This window comes from Bombus vosnesenskii, unplaced genomic scaffold (assembly GCF_011952255.1).
Source record: "Bombus vosnesenskii isolate JDL3184/JDL3185 unplaced genomic scaffold, Bvos_JDL3184-5_v1.1 scf7180000013299, whole genome shotgun sequence".
Taxonomy (NCBI): Eukaryota; Metazoa; Arthropoda; class Insecta; order Hymenoptera; family Apidae; genus Bombus; species Bombus vosnesenskii.
This window is the reverse complement of record NW_022882949.1, coordinates 256,297-272,799: the sequence shown is the minus strand read 5'-3', so window position 1 is coordinate 272,799 and position 16,503 is coordinate 256,297. Positions and strand designations below refer to the sequence as shown.

Below are 16,503 nucleotides of genomic sequence, written 5' to 3'. Positions count from 1 at the left end.
ATTGTACGATTCCATTGCGGTTAATAGTTTAATCGGTTTCGCCGCGGTTTTTTTACAGTGCAATGTACGCGTGCTACACGTCCACCGCGTGCGAGTTAAAGTGTTAAATCGGACATTCTCTTCGCGTGATTTCAGACAAAGGGAGAAATAGACCGAAAAAACACGATGGTTACCATGTTGAATGCCACGGATAAAATCGTGGCCTCTGTCACACTTTTTTTAGTCGTCGTAGGCACAACGTGTTTCGAACCCATTTAGTGCACTTGGAAGTTTCTCACGTAGAATTCGATACACTATTGTAAAAGAAAAAAAAACTACGTATAACTTTGTAAATGTTCTCTCCAAATATGTTCAACAAAAGGAGAAAGAAAAATGAAGTTGAATATATACATATACCTCGAGCGAAGAATTCGTTCTCCGGTCGAGCATTGATTTTTTCGTAATCTCGGTGTTTCAGAGGTTAATGTTTATACATATAATAGTACGACATATATGTGTGTAGTTGAATAACGTTTCGATCGAGTTAAATGCGTAAAAACAGTGACTCGATGTTGTATCGCGTTAGAAAGATGAATGCAACGGTGTTTGGACTTGCTGTTTTCGAGACTGAACGTGCGATATCTAAACGCGTCAAGCGAGCCCTGTCTAGTGCACCTGTTCCATTATTTTCTTCCGCGTTGTTGATGCCATTCTCCAATCTCAAGTCATTGATTTCTAATTCGTATTTCGACGGTTTTTACGTCTTCAAGATATCTCGGAAGAAAGAACATGACACGCGTAATACAATACGATACGCTTATTTCTTCTTTGATATTTCAACTTTATATTCGAATTATTCGTTTCCCTTTTATTTTCCAAGTACAGTAGGACCCGCTATAACACGGAAGATACGTTCTGTATTAGAGACTGAAAGCGTAAAAAGTTAAAGTTAAATAAAAAGTTTTTTATTTAATATAATAGAAGGTAATAGTTAGTTTATTTTGAAACAGTAAAGTTTTCTTTACTATATGTATGGAACGTAACTTAAAATAAAAGTGTAAGTGAAGTTAAAATTTTATCACTCTCAGAATCACTTAAAATCAATTTCGACGTCACTTTTTGAATATTAGTTGCTTTTTCGTCGGTTAAATTTTCTTTAGTGTCAAGATTTGTATTTTCTTTATTGTAAACGTTTTTTCTGGTACTCTTTCCTTAAAAAGTATTTCATTTCGCTTTCATTGTTATTTTCTAAGTTATGTTATACAAGGGCAGTAGCAATTTTTTTATCACTTTATATGGTGTCCTACTGTTTTTGGTTCTCCCAACGAATCTTTCTTTCATGATATCAATTCAAAATCGAATTTAGATAACATTTAAAGAATTCGTAGAGTGTATCAACGTGTGATTCGCGGGAATAAATCAAATGTAACGCGAACAACTTTATTTTTTGCTGACGCGGTAAAAATCCAATGAAGGTTTAAACAGGGGCAAGGGTGGGAGGAAGAAAATCAAAGAAAGTCTCCTTTTACTGTTACTTGCGATTCGTCGCGAAATATTGTCTAAAAAGGAACCAATCTCCATGTAATATGTATCTCTACGTATTAATATATATATATATATATACTTATAATCGCTATTGTTTTTCTTTTTCCAAGCTATTTTATTTGATGATACGAAGCTAACAAAGAAAATGTGTATGTGTGCGTGCGTGTGTGAACGATGCTTACGAGACGTTTCTTTCGAGTCCTCAAGGTCGTTGCTTGAATTTAACTCGGCAAATCGATTACAAAACCGACTTTGCATTTACGCTCGTGTTTTCCGTGTGTAATCGAAACTCATAGCGCCGCGAACTAGTGGTATCGTAAACATCGGTGTGTCTCTATTATTAAAGTCGTCTATTATTTATTAAACGACGTTTTTAAAATCCGGAGAAGAAGAAAAGGAAACTTGTTGTATATCGGATTAAAAATGAAAATGAAGCGGAGTTCCATTACGTTTTTCTAAATACGTTTTTCTATGCACTGAACAACAGATGTTATTTACTCTTCGTACAGTTAAACTCTCGCTGCCGAACGTCTAGTGTTCAAACTAAGCTCATGTCACGAATTCGACTTCTATAGTAAACCATGAAGAGGTTATTCAGTTTCCAACATCTTCTCAATAGAATGCGGATTTTCATGGAAGTTTATGAAAAATTAAAATAATAGATGTTTGACAGAAATTTGTTTCGCTCACTAAATATTAGATATGACGATTAACTATACTTTGGATGCCTTATGTATTTTTACATATTACATGAATTGTATGCATTTTGACATCTTCAAACTTTCTATGAGTGCACAAACATCCGCAATCTACTTGTCAGTATGTAATTATTTTTTGTAATCGAGAAAATATTACGAAACATGTCAAACGATACTCAGGGAGCTGTATCGTAGCGAGAGATTCAATTCTTTTGGCGTTATAATATGTAAGGTACAAAACGATTGGACGTGTCTTGATGCAAGAGACATTATTGTATTCGTTGTCCATATCTACCAAACGCCAATGGGCGTTTACTGCACGCGCCGATCGGCTCGAAATTCTTGCCTCCCGCGAACCGTTACGAGAACGCGCGTTTCGGCACCGGGAGAGTCTATGAACCTAATGGAACGCCGTGGAAAGTGAATCGATACGAATCGTGGAAGATGCAAAAGAGCTATGTAACCCGAAGTCGATCTTAACACGTTAACTGCCACGGTGGTCATCGGTGACCCACGTTTTACTAAACTTCTTAGAATGATTAAGATAAGATAAGTTTCATGGGTTAGCAAATTTTCAACAATGTTGTGAATGATTTAGATAACATTATCAGAAAAAGGTACACAATTACAATGTATGTAACATTTTTCAAAAATTGAATGTTATGATTAGACCGGATTTTTATGCAAATTTATATTTTTGGGAATAGAATTAAAAAAGTAAAACCTCGGTAGAAAATTGTTTTACCTACAAAATATTATAGAAAACATTATACGTTGAACATTTTATATATTTTTTCATGTTATGTGCATTTTGTGCAGTTTTGAACTTTCAAATTTCTTATAGGTAAACGCATAAAAATTCACAATTATGTTGTGTATATATAGATGTAATTATGGTGTGTTGCAGCTCCCAACGTAAAATACAATATAAAATTCGCACGGTAGTCAACGTGTTAATCCAGTCAACAAAGCATTTTTAACGGGTAGTGCATTGAACTTGTTCGATGCCCCATTATTCGTCATGACACGAGTCACATAGATAGGGAGAGAATTTTTCGTTGCAACATTTTGATGTTGATATCGTATAAACGTTGCAAAATGAAGTTCGCTGTCCTCGACCTTTCGCGGTCCTACTTCTCTGTTTTTTGCACGTGAAAAACTCGTTTCCGCTGTAGTTCACATGGCAATGTGGGAAACAGAAAAAGGAAAACGAGACGAAAACCCATCGTGCCTCACGGTTACCTTACGAACGTAATATAGAAGGAAAGTGTATAGGATAGGCACGCTTGTTTGGAGCAATTAATACCCAGGTACATGTATTCCGACTATCGATGTGTATATAAATATATATATGTAACCGCGGGACGTTCGCGAAGCCGACTATACATTCGTCGGTATTCAACGTGGTACCTGATTTTGTAACATTCTCTTCTTCGTGCGATCAACTTAGTGGCAAAGTAGGCGGGATTATTATTGGACAACGGAAAAGTCGACACACATCTCGACATGTATACAGTAGCTTACCATATTTGAACATTTAGTATAGAAAACTTTTATGTACATGCTATATCTGTTACATAAAACATTTTCAAATTTCATTATTACCCAGTAATGAGACACAATTGTCGTGATTGTATTGGTAAAATTATTGAAATTAATTTGAAAATGTATATAGAAGTTACAAAATATCCATTAATTTAGATTAATTTAAATAATACATTAAATAATACCAAAATAATACTGAAATTGATTGTTTAAACACCATGTGACCTTTACGAAATATGTATATACTTGTAGGTTTTGTGCACATTTTCAAGTTTGTTTTATGCTTTACCAATGTAGTCATGATAATCGGACTTCATTACAGTAATGAAATTTCAGAATACTTCATACATACAAAACGTATTCATAAAAGGTTTCTACAAGTGAACTATTATAAGCATATACATATTATATTATATGTAGAGATACCCGCGCACGAACTACATATATGTAGATATCACACACACACACACACACACACACACACACACACGTACGCGCATGTGTGTTCACCGTATTATCTGTTTTTCCATTTACGTATTCCGGTAAAACCACTTCAAAGATGCATACGAATTAGGGAAGCCGGGCAATAAACAAATATCGAAATATCAACTATATAAATATAAATTTATATGTATATCTTTACTTGAGAAATATTTTCTTTTTGAAGAAAACTTTTTTTTTTTAGATATTTAACATTTTTTACAATATCATTAAAATGGCGAAAGATTCCGATTTTTGTCGAATTCTCCGCTTGCCTGTATGTCTATCCCACTCCTGTTGAGCGACATAGAATGATGATAAAGTAATTCGCATACAGTACGTTCCTTTTTGAAAATACGTACTTTTATTCCTCGATCCGTTTTGTAATCTGTTGCAGCGAAGTATGTGTATTTGTAAATACTCGTGTATTGCGCCTGTTGTCCTTCCGATCAAGCTACAACGCCAGCTTTTCCTATCATTCGTGACAGAAGAGTTCCCATCTTCGTGTTCCTGAAAGTGTACCTTTTTGCACTGAAAAGGTATATTTCGAGGAGAAGAACTGGAATTGGTCGTTGGAACATTTGTCACGAACGATTTGAGAATCGATTATTTGTAACGCAACTGTAATTGTCCACGATCATTAACGACTGCCCATTTGTGTTGTTCCTCATCTTTTTCTTTCGTACGTGGACTACATAACCTCCGAACAAGCATTTGTAACATACAAAACCGTTAATATCGTCGCGAAAAAGAAAAGAAAAACAAATATCAGTATTCTTTCAACTTCAACATCCCGTAGAATTGTACGCCGGTCTATGATTTATACACTACTTCTTTGATTATAGAAATCAAGTGTTTTCGCAAATATCAATCAATTTTTAAAAATGTATCGATCGATTAATAAATTGTGCATGGCATAAAGCGACTTGTGTTGTGTCTGCCTCTGTACCTATTGATATCTATCGATAATTGATAAGGAAAAGTAAAGTTAGAATTAAAAATTTGTATTTGAATAGCTTTTTACTTGTGATTAATATCATTTTTTTATAATAATCTGTTGTGAAATTTATTTTTTCTGGAAGGTTTCTCCCAATGAGAATGTAAGCTTTACAGCGTTACTTTTAATTTCTTATGATAGTTAATCCGATTATCATTTATCTGCTATTAGATGTTCCAATGTCAAATTCCAAGTAAACAGAAACATTTTCGTCAACCCTTTTTTCTCAAGTTCAAAGTATATAATTATGAGAATTTAAGTAAATATATATGGCGAAACTTATTCTTGATAATAGTATCGAAAAATAAATTTGCATTGTGCATTATCATGAATCATTAATTAATCATATTATTGTAAAGGTCAGAATCAAATTGGAAGTTTTTAAGAAATATTATATTTATAGTAACAATGGTTATAGTCATTTTATAATTAAATTTATTCATAAATTTGTTCCAATTCTTCTTGGTAATAAAAAAATATCTTTATAGTAGGCATAAACTATCCATTGTTAACAAAAAGGAAGGATACATTCTATATATTTATTTTTACAATTTTTGTTTTGTCAAATCATCGTTTTTGTTTTGAATATTATCACACATTTATTTCATACGTCTTGTACAATTACAAAAAATACAAGATAAGAATTATCTTATTATTAGAAACTGCCTATACTTCATAACTGCCTAGATTTAACAAGAATACAATCACACATCGTTCATAAAAAAAAAACAAGCGTGATCATCATCATACATAACGAGGCTTAATTCACACGGTCGGCGGCGTATTAAGTTGAATTCAGTTCGATTTGAAATGCCCTCCAATACTTGGTAGCTGTGGCTCGATTGGCGGTTACCGGTGTAAGTTCGAAAGAGAAGGGAATGCGCAGAAGCACGTGGATTTGTTTAGACGACTGTCAAGCCCCTTTCGTAGCGCATTTACAAAGTCCGTGGGGTGCTTCCGGTAAGCCCCGTAGCTGGCGGCGCTTTCCCGATAAACGATACCGGGGGCCAACGGGGGCGACAAGATCCACTGTCTACCTCCCTTCTCTCTCCCATTCTTCCCGCCCAACCGTACCACCGTCTCTCTACCCCTGGGTCCCCTCTTTACCCACGACGGCATTACACCTCCGATGCAGAAACAGAGACAGCGACAGGGGCAGGGGAGTGACGACGGCGACGATGCCCGGCGAAACGAGCGATGGAGGAGGGGAAGACATCAACGGCGGACAAGGCCGCCATATTGAATCACTCTCGTTAATTTTTGCGCAGAGGCGGTGTGAATTTTTTCTCCTTGCGCGGAAGGTAGCAGCTCAAGGTTGGTGTCTGGGATTCGCGTATCGTCACGAACGTTTTCGCGGTTACTGCTGACACGCGTCATCCCCTGTCCATTTAATCAGACTCTCTTCCTCTCTTTCTCTGTGTATACGTACATATTTTGTTTTCGTGTTTGTTACAACACGGAGCTGGTTCAGCCACAGTTTAGAGGAAGCCGCGAGGGACATGGTTAAAACAATGCGCGGGTACGCCAGACGAAAAAGATTCACGAAAACATGCGGAAATCGCGCGTGTATGATCGCGAGGCGGTGAAGTGTGCTCGTGATAGGGAGGGACACTCAAGAGAAGTGAAGTGTATGCGTACACTGACTGCGGTATGTCGTGTGCGCCATGTCATTGTACGTAAGCGATAGTATAGAGTAATATATCGTAGTGGAGTGGAGTGAAGTGGAGTGGAAAGCGACCAGACCGCCTTGCCTGCCTAACTGTCTACCTAACAGCGTGCCTCTGTACCTGCTGCTTCTCTTGGTTGTCATCTTTGCCTGCTGCCTATCTACACTAGCCTCTACCTGTCTGATTGTGCCCCATTTGTACGTCCGTTTTATGTCCAAGAGTCGACTGACTTTGCATGTCAAGTCGATTTACACAAATTCGGATCAACCTTTTCATTGACCTCCTCTCAGGTACGTTGGTGCCTTCCTGAACGCGAGAGGCGTAGGCGTATGTGTGGGGGTCAAAATACTCCGTGCATTCGTTCCTTCGGAGAAGGTGCGATTATCAATGTAGTAGCAAATATGTTGTGCACGCGGAAATATAAAGAGTCGCGTGTCGCCGTTGTCGTGCGAGCTGGCGTCACACGTCGCCAGTCAGCGTTCGTGTATGCCTCGTTCGACACTCAGCCACCGATATTTTCAACTGCACGCCTGATTAACGCTAGAACTACCGACGATTAAAATACGAAATTTCTACCAAATAAAATTAAAGCGAAATTATACAATCAAGATAAAGACGGAATAACGGTATATATATAAATAAAAAAATGCATCCCCATATACTTTATTAAAAATTACAAAAAGTTTCTAAAAATGCATCACTGTAAATTTATAAAATTTACAAAGAATTACAAATTTTGACAACTGTGGTACTTCTAGCGTTAACTATCATTGAATGATTCAAACTTTTTTCCTTGGAATAATGAATTCCAATATTTTTATTGATAACGTAATGTTAGAATAATATATTCAGAATAGAAACATGGGACATCGAAGTACTGTTACATGATCATGTAGCTTTTTCTATTTTTACGGTTACTTTTCTAATCGTTTGCACGTGAGCTTGGTTAGATACAAGCGATAAAATATAGTTCCTGTTGTAATTAGTTCGTTTTTAAGTAATTTACACGAAGACAAAATTAGAGTGCCGATTTATTATGACGGTGGAATACATTTATTAGGTTAAGTCAAAGAAAGTCAAAGATTGTCGTAGGTCGCTTTAAAATTCACACATTGCACTTGTTTCATAGTTTTCAATTACAACATATGAAAACAAAATACAATTGAAAAGAATATGGACAATTTTTATAACGATTCATAACTGGAAATTAAAAAAAATATAATTATATTACATTTGTCGACAAAAATCAAATATCAATGCAATTATATATTACTTATTCTTCATTTATTATTTCCCCATTAGTAAAACAGTAATGTCATAAAACATGAATGAAAAATGTTGACATAAATTCTCGAGTTTAGAGATCCTTACACCGTCACGTGATCTGGAAAGTGTGCAAGGCGGGAGATCCGAGAGAAACTCCGTGAACTAGTTAATTCTTTGGCCATTAAGACAATCTAAAATCACATTCGCATAAGATACCACCATTTAAAAAAGACCTTCTTATTTATAGAAGCAATCATCAAATATCTCTCCGTTTAGAATCACATCAAAAACTGTGGAATAAAACATATAGATAATAGATCGTATTACCTAGAGGTCGCGCTTGGTTTCTTGATACAATAGTAATTACGAGATGCGTGGACGATATGAAATACGTTGCAAAAACATTGCAACTCCTTCGTCCCTCTGGTCGGCAAGGCCGGCAGTGGGGACTCCGTCGAAAAATCGATTTCCCGTAGGGCATAAGGGTGCGAGGGAGGAGTGAGGGAAAGGGAGAGAAGTACGGAGACGAAATTCGGGAAAATCCGCAGAGAGAGAGAGAAACGAGTGAGAGAGAGAGATTTGTAGGGAAGGGAGTACGGAGGAAAAGAGAAAGAGAGATTGGTTTCTAGCCCGTTCCCGATGCCGTTCGTGTGGGTGAGTGGCTGACTCGTGTGGTAGGGGGTAGAGAGACCCGGGACAGGGGAGTGAGGGGAGAAATAATTAATGTGCGACCGTACCTCTCCCCTCGCAGTACTGGGCACCCTTCTCCCCCTTCCACAGTCTTGTACCGCTACGCTTAGCTGCCATTGTGCCGAGACGCCACTTCCGAAGCATCAAATTCAATTCTTCGATTTTCGTCACCGCCATCAAATTCTTCCTTCCGAGATACAAGTTTTCGGTAAAGAAAGATTGAAAGGAAAGGGCACGCAGTGTATAGTGCTGCCGGCAGCCTCAGCAAAGCGCGCCAATATCCTCGTGCACGATCTCGAACCACCGATATATTCCCTTTGAACGTCTTTGAATACCACGAGAGGTTAGGTTAGAACATTTGCTTCCGTGGATATCGGCCGATCGCCTTGCAAACCGAACACGATCTTTTTATCAACCGTTTTAAGTACCGCGAAATTAATCGCGTTACCGGTGGTGCTCTACTGTGGTGTTGTGATTGCGTCCTTTGCAAGCGGAGACGCAACTTGCCTTTGAAATAAAAAGAGGGAAGAGCAGAGAACCACGATGCTCTGGTGCATATGAAACGGAATGGTCGAACGGAAATTTTTGGTAACCCAGTTATTTTTATTCCGCGCTGTGAATCTTTTTCTATGAGCTTTGAAATCATTTCGGTATCATGAAACGCTCTGTCTTGTTACTTTCGTAGTCTCATCTTGTCCTTTGTAATGTTTTTTTTTTTTATTCTTTTTTTCTAGTCCTTTGTAAGTGTATACGCATTCGTCGTGTGTGTCGTTATTGTTACAGAATCGATCGAATCGAAACGAACCACATAAATCGTGTTATAAATAAGCACTTGTGTGTTTTTGTAGAGTTGCTGAATTTGAAAGAATGGAAGCCATGGATTTGGACGGGGATGCGGTTGTTGACTTGAGTGTTAGGTAAATTGAAAGAAACTTCGACTTTTTCCCTCTCTTTTTTTTAAATTTTGTGTTGGTTGATTATAATGTTGTATATTGATACAGGGTTGAGAACTATGTCAGTATTAAGTTGCTGTTGTTTACGTCATTCTGATTACGGAATAAGGCTACTGTTTTACATTATAGTTATGAAAACTGGATGTTAATAATGCATTGTAATATTTTATGATAACATACCTTTTAAAGAAAACAAGTTCTTATCACTAATGTAAAATAGAAGTTCTTACATAAAAGTAGATTATTCTTTTTTCAAATGAAATTCTTTACAGTCCTCATTCTTTATTTGATATATATAGTTTTATTTTTTTTTTTTATTACATTATAAAATTTATCATAATATCAGTTTTGTCACTAAGTAATGTGTGTTTTCAGCAGCAGTAGCAGGAGAAATTCTCCATCGATAACTGTTAACTCTGGTGACGTAGGAGTTCCATTAGATTTAGGTGTCCACTTTTCTTCAAGTCCTAATGTGGACAACAACATGCCAGAAGCACGTAATATTCAGAATGCAGCAAGAGGCATTTTGGCTCCCAAGTCTGGCGATGATAGGAAAACTCGTCGTAATCTTAGACCTAGAATTGAAATAAGTTATGCAGAAACTCCTGATGAACGTAGAATAAATGGTTATGTGAATGGAAATGCAGACAGCGATGAAGGTTAATTAGAAAAATAGTATAATTATTTATAATTTCAGTACTATGCCTAAATATATTCCTTTCTTACATAAGTATACCTAATAACATTAAAAACTTCTATCTATTAGGTGATATGCCTCCTTTGCCTCCAATAAAAGAATTATCATCGGATGAGTTGGCTGAACGTGAGAGAACACTTAGAAAGTTAAGAGAGGAACTTAGATCTGAGGAAATGAAATTGGTATTACTGAAGAAATTAAGGCAATCTCAGCAACTGAAAGAGAACATTGCTGCTGTCCCTAAAGTACCAAGTAAATTACCTCCACCAGTTACAGTACAACCAGCTCCTCATAGGTAATATTCTACTTGAATTTTGTTGCATACATGTATAATAAAACGTATGTTTACGTCCGATTATCGAAGTAACGTACCTGTTTCCAGTCATAGGACAGGCAAGGCACCACCACCTTTGCTTAGGGGACAACCTGCACCCAGTAGAAGCAGTAGTTTACATGCACCACCACCTGGAATGTTATTACCTCCCACAGTTGGACGAAGTTCTACTTCTAGTACTGGAATGCCACCTAACATGGTCATACCACAACCACCTCATCCCAGAGGCAGGCCACCTAGTGCGACACCAAATGTGTCAAATTATCATGCACCTGCAGACAGAACTGAGAGGTCCACGAAAGATCCAACACCCACTCCAGCACATCAAGTAAGTAAGGTACAAAATATCATTTATTATTTTATATATATATAGAATTTTTATGAATAAATATTCAAAGTATTATACTTTATATGTATATATTATATTTTACAAATACTTGTTTACATTATTTGTGAACTATGTAAATAACCATAATTGTGTTTTTGTAAACACAAAGCTGCTTGTTGGACCTCAAGAAAATAAAACCACCGCATCCTTAAGCACACCTGTGATTTCAGAGCAGGTATATCCACTAGTCAAAGTATATGTTTAGTCTCTTGTCAATCTAACTTTTTATTAAATATTGTGTCGACTTTCTGTTGTCTTCCTAACAGTCACAGCATTTTGTGTTTCTATATTTAATCCACTTACACTTCCATTTTCCTTCCTGTCTCTTCTTTTCTTTTTGTTTCTGTATTTCTTGTAACATTAATATTTTATTTTATAGAGAATTTACAATCGAATTTATTAAAGACCTTGTCTTTTTCTATAAATCTAATGTTTATTTTTAAAACCACAGGAAAGACCAAGGGATGATAATCAGACACCTGCACAACGTCAGGCTGCTGCTAAATTGGCTTTAAGAAAACAACTCGAAAAGACCTTGTTACAAATACCGCCTCCGAAACCTCCGCCACCGGAGATGCACTTCGTGCCAAATCCGTCTAATACGGAATTTATATACTTGGTGGGTTTGGAGCATGTAGTTGATTTTATCACTAAAGAACCAGCTATTCCGCCACCTCCAGAACCGTTTGAGTGTACTCAATGTAAAACGGATTTCACACCAGTGTGGAAATGGGAAAAGCCTGTGACTGGTGGTAAAAAGGAAGGTCCAAGAGGGCAACATGCAACTTTCCAAAGACCTCCAGCAGGTCGTGATCCTCGAGTTATATGCGAACATTGTGTAACGACCAATGTTAAAAAGGCTCTTAAAGCAGAGCATACTAATCGGTTGGTAAACTTTAAATTTACAAAATAGAAATTTAATGATATATCTTATTAAGATGATTAACATGATGTATGTATTTAAAGGTTAAAAACAGCATTTGTAAAAGCACTGCAGCAGGAACAAGAAATAGAGCAAAGGTTGGCGCAAGCAGCGTGCCCTAGCCCAGACCCACCAGCTCCTAAACCAGTTCCTAAAGCAGCTACTCCTACGAGAAGAGTAGCAACACCGCCAGCCCCTCCACCGCAAGTTCCACCGGCACCGACACTAGCACCAACTCCACCAGCACCCAAGTTACAAGAGCATCCTCTTGTTAAATTGGCAGAAAGCGGAAAATTCAGCCCACATCACGCTGCTGCGGCTGCCTTACAACAACAGTTGCTCAGAGGTAATTTCCAAATACTTTCGTGTTGAAAAATTTACATGTCGCGTGTTAAAAATAAAAATGTGGTCGATCCCATTTTCAGAACTGGCAAAAAATCCTGTACCAGGCCTGCCACCTCATCAACCTCTTCCTGCTCACATGATGCCACCATTTACCTCGATATTATATCCCTACCAAATAGCAATGGCGCAAGCTGGCGGGAAAGGTCTCGCAGAATTACAACGACAAGCGGCAGACTTGCAACGCCAATATTTGCTTGATATGATTCCATCACAAGCATCTCAAGCACAGGGCAACCAGGCACCACCTCGAGCCCATCCACATAATTGGAAAACGTAACCGGACGCATTTAAAGATCGACCATTAAACACAAATAAATAAAACTGTGCAGAACTGTGTTAGAAAATATTGAGAAATAAGGATACTCGTATTCTTTTTCCATGATAATGTACTAAATGGAAATTTTTCAATGGAGTGTGATTGTTACACTTTCATGACAGTTTTAGAATAATGTACCGATCTGTGTACGATTGGTATCTTTATTTACAATATGAAGCTCAAACTTGGAACAATGGAACAAGACACTTCCTGTATTATTGTGAAAATGGAAGAATTTTAACCATCATTTTGTGGATATGCATTGACGTGTGAGTGTGAGTTTTGATTGTTGCCCGGAAGGTTCGATGTTTTGTCGTCTCGAACAAATCTAAACTTTCAGTTAATAATACACAAATGATAATTAGCGTAATTCCCTCGGTGATTTTCAAAGGGAGAGAGAGAATTAAATGTTCACGTTTAACTCAAAGGTCAACAATTAAAAAATTCTCTAATTGGTTTCTTCTAAGAGCAATATCTGTTATTTTGTTTTTCGTGCTACATTATGTTGGTACTAACAATATTGCAAAAGAATAATAGGTGAATGTCAATCAAAGTAAGTGCATAATAACTTGGACGCACATAAATGAATATAATTGCTTCAATTATTACATTATATATATTGTATCTACATAAAGAACCAAGTGGACATTTATAAGGCACTAAAGACAGTACTAAGTGTTACATGATCATAAAAAAAATTGGTTGATCCACAATAGTAGACATAATCGGAGAGGAAGAGAGCGAACGAACGAGCGAGAGAGGGAAAGAAAGAAAGTGAGAATGAGAAAGTGAACACGTATAAGTACGTGAGGTAAAGTAAAATTGAGAAGAAAATGGGATCTTTTTTAGACCCTTGATATATTATAGTTAAGCCAACCTTTGTCGCTGGTTTGAATAATTTTTTTAACCATCAGCGGTACCTGTGCTATGTGTATATCTCTTTATTTTCTTCAAACTGTGAGTATTTTTAAGACAATTATAATAATTACGAAAGAAAAAAGTGCGAGAGCAAGAGCGAATGAGAGAGAAAGTTGTAGATTACTGATGAGAGAAAACGAAAAAGAAACAAACAATCTTTATAAAAAAAATGTGTGTCACTGATATTGCGAAAAAAACGAATGTGGGTGTGATAGCGATGTTTTCCGTTTTTTTCTTTTTTTATTTTTCTTTTTTTGTCGTTATTACGGAAGAACAGAGAATGAGTATTCAACATGTTTAAAAGAATAGATAGAGTGACACGAATGTCATTCGCGCACAAATCGTAGGAATTTCGTGATAAGACTTTTTCAGGCTCATTTTGATGCAGGATGTATTTAAAAAAGGAAAAGTAAAAAAGTAAAAAAAAAAAAAAGACGTGGAACGAAGAAGAATATATAAAAAAAATGGAGAAAAGAAAGAAAGAAAATCTATCGATTAAGATGTAAATTACTAATGATAGCGCGATTGATTTCATGTGTCACGTTGATGTAAAAGTATTTAATGAATTTAAACAGATCGTATGTATCCGAAGTTTTTCCTGAAGGAAGAAACAAAAGAAAAACGATTTATGTGGCAGATCGCCGAATTTTTATGAAATCCTCTCTTCTGAAAAAAAGAACAAAACGAAAAAAAAAGTTTATCTGCACATTAAAAAGAGAAAAAGAAAAAAGAAAGAAAGAACGAGTTTAACAAAGCAAAATCTCTCCGGCACACATCCCAAGCAATACTTATTACCACTTCCACTTTTAAATAATCTGATTTTTCATTGATTACCGGCTAATTAACCGATCTTGGTCACAATTTCCGAATCACTAAATATATAGTTAACTGTAGTCTTGATATTTCTCGGTATATGATACAAGTTAATAAACTAAAAATAGCATAATCAATCTCTCTTTGTACTACGTGATAGATTTTGAACTCATACTTGATATACATGTACACCGTAATAAGTCTATCGATCGCATAATAGATCAAGATCTGTGTTTTTTGTGTAAGAAGAATCGAAGTAATGTCATTGTTGTCAATTGTCATTTTTGCCAGGACGCTACCGCTGTCATTCTCTTGATCGTAAACAAAAGAAAAAATAGACAAAAAAAAATGAAAAAGAAATGTAGAAACGAAAAAAAGCGGAGTATTTCATCGTTACGATCACACATATGAAGCGAGGGAGTGCATGGTATCTTAACGCACAAGAATCATATACAATCGATATATCTTAATTTAATTATTGTATCTTATTAATTATTTGTAACATACATCTATGTCTTCACCTTCTTAATTTCATAAATTTTACATTAAGTTAAAAATACATTAAGTTAAAAATAGTGAGAATATTTTAACCCTAAATTGGCATCGTTGGGCCTTACTTTGGGTAACCTATGACGGAAAGGTTTTGAGTTAAGTTATTTAATTTCAAAATACATCATTATAGTATTTGTAAGACACTTTATTGTAAAGTATGTTTGCTTTAGTTCATATTCCGTATATTGTGTGATAAATATAATCAGTTTATCGCACAAGATGCAAAATATCAAAGAAAATTGATTACATTAGCATTTAATAATTTACCTTAAATTTTTGGACCAAACGATATTTGTATATAAAGGATTATTTCTAAATTTATTGCTATTATCATATTATGTATATACCAGATATCTGCGTTTTGTTACCAACCTCCCTTTCTTCAACAAATGTATAATTGTTCCATTAAGAAAAAAGAAACAGAATAAAAGAAAAAGTGAAGATGCATGCAGCATCGTCAATCTCATGACTGCCGAAATCGCGTAAGACGTTTCGCGTGATCGACGATTTATCAGATTGATCGTCGATTACGATTGCTTTGAATTTTACGCGATAGTGGGAGAACGTTCAAAATAATTACATTGCATTTTTTCACATGGTAACGCGAAACGAGTGTTCGAAAAGAAAAGAACGAATAACGCAAACAACAAAAGAAAAATGAAAATGAAAAAGCAACTAATACGTTTCTTCCTATCTTCCTTTCTAGTCTTGTCTTTCACCTCTGTGTGGTGCTGATTTAAGAATTGAAAGTACTCTATAGTACGAAAGTATAATTTTATATTCTAAACAGGAAAGAAGAAAATGGAAAAAATGAGGAAAAAATGGAAACAAATTTTTTTCGCTTCGAGAAGAATACGAAAAAACAAATGAAGGAAAAAAACACATATACTGCATTTGCAGGGCGGTAGTGTAAAATATATGGAATAAGAAACAACAAAGAAAACGAAACGAATCCAAGTTTCGATCTGATATATAGGTAAAGCAATATAGAACTTCGAACATCGCGGAATAGTATTCTATATAAGGTATTTGGAACAGAAAATAAAATGTGTAAACGAAAACGAGGTCCGATATTTCGTGGGGACACAGAAAACACGCTGAAATGATTCGAAAAAGAACATGTGAAAACGGAAAATACAAATTAAGAATGTACAAAATGGTTTGTTAGGCACATTATTAAATTTATTACGTCTAAAGATAGAAAAGAAGAGAAATGAAACTGAATTCAAATGATTGTATCTTTTAAGTCTGACTACCTGATGAGAATCTCTGCCCCCACAATTTATAGGATTAGTAGTTTTAACAAAAAAAAAAAAAAAAAAAAAAAGTACAGATTAC

General features: G+C 35.9%; 1 protein-coding gene across 20 annotated transcripts; it reads left to right on the top strand.

The window, feature by feature from the left end:
• Nucleotides 1-6,249: 6,249 nt before the first annotated feature.
• On the top strand, nt 6,250-16,370 carry LOC117233916 (transcriptional repressor p66-beta). 20 transcript variants are annotated; one of them, XM_033494630.1, is made up of 10 exons: nt 6,251-7,201; nt 8,978-9,455; nt 9,716-9,784; nt 10,196-10,479; nt 10,587-10,812; nt 10,882-11,188; nt 11,349-11,414; nt 11,691-12,124; nt 12,206-12,507; nt 12,587-16,370. In XM_033494630.1, the coding sequence occupies exons 3-10, from the start codon at nt 9,735-9,737 to the stop codon at nt 12,841-12,843; spliced, it is 1,926 nt and encodes a 641-aa protein (XP_033350521.1). In that variant the 5' UTR covers nt 6,251-7,201; nt 8,978-9,455; nt 9,716-9,734; the 3' UTR covers nt 12,844-16,370. The 20 variants fall into 20 exon arrangements, with proteins under 20 accessions (XP_033350524.1, XP_033350514.1, XP_033350532.1 ...); XM_033494628.1 differs by having other exon boundaries at nt 8,929-9,455; XM_033494635.1 differs by having other exon boundaries at nt 6,252-7,201; nt 8,929-9,455; nt 10,199-10,479.
• Nucleotides 16,371-16,503: the final 133 nt, after the last annotated feature.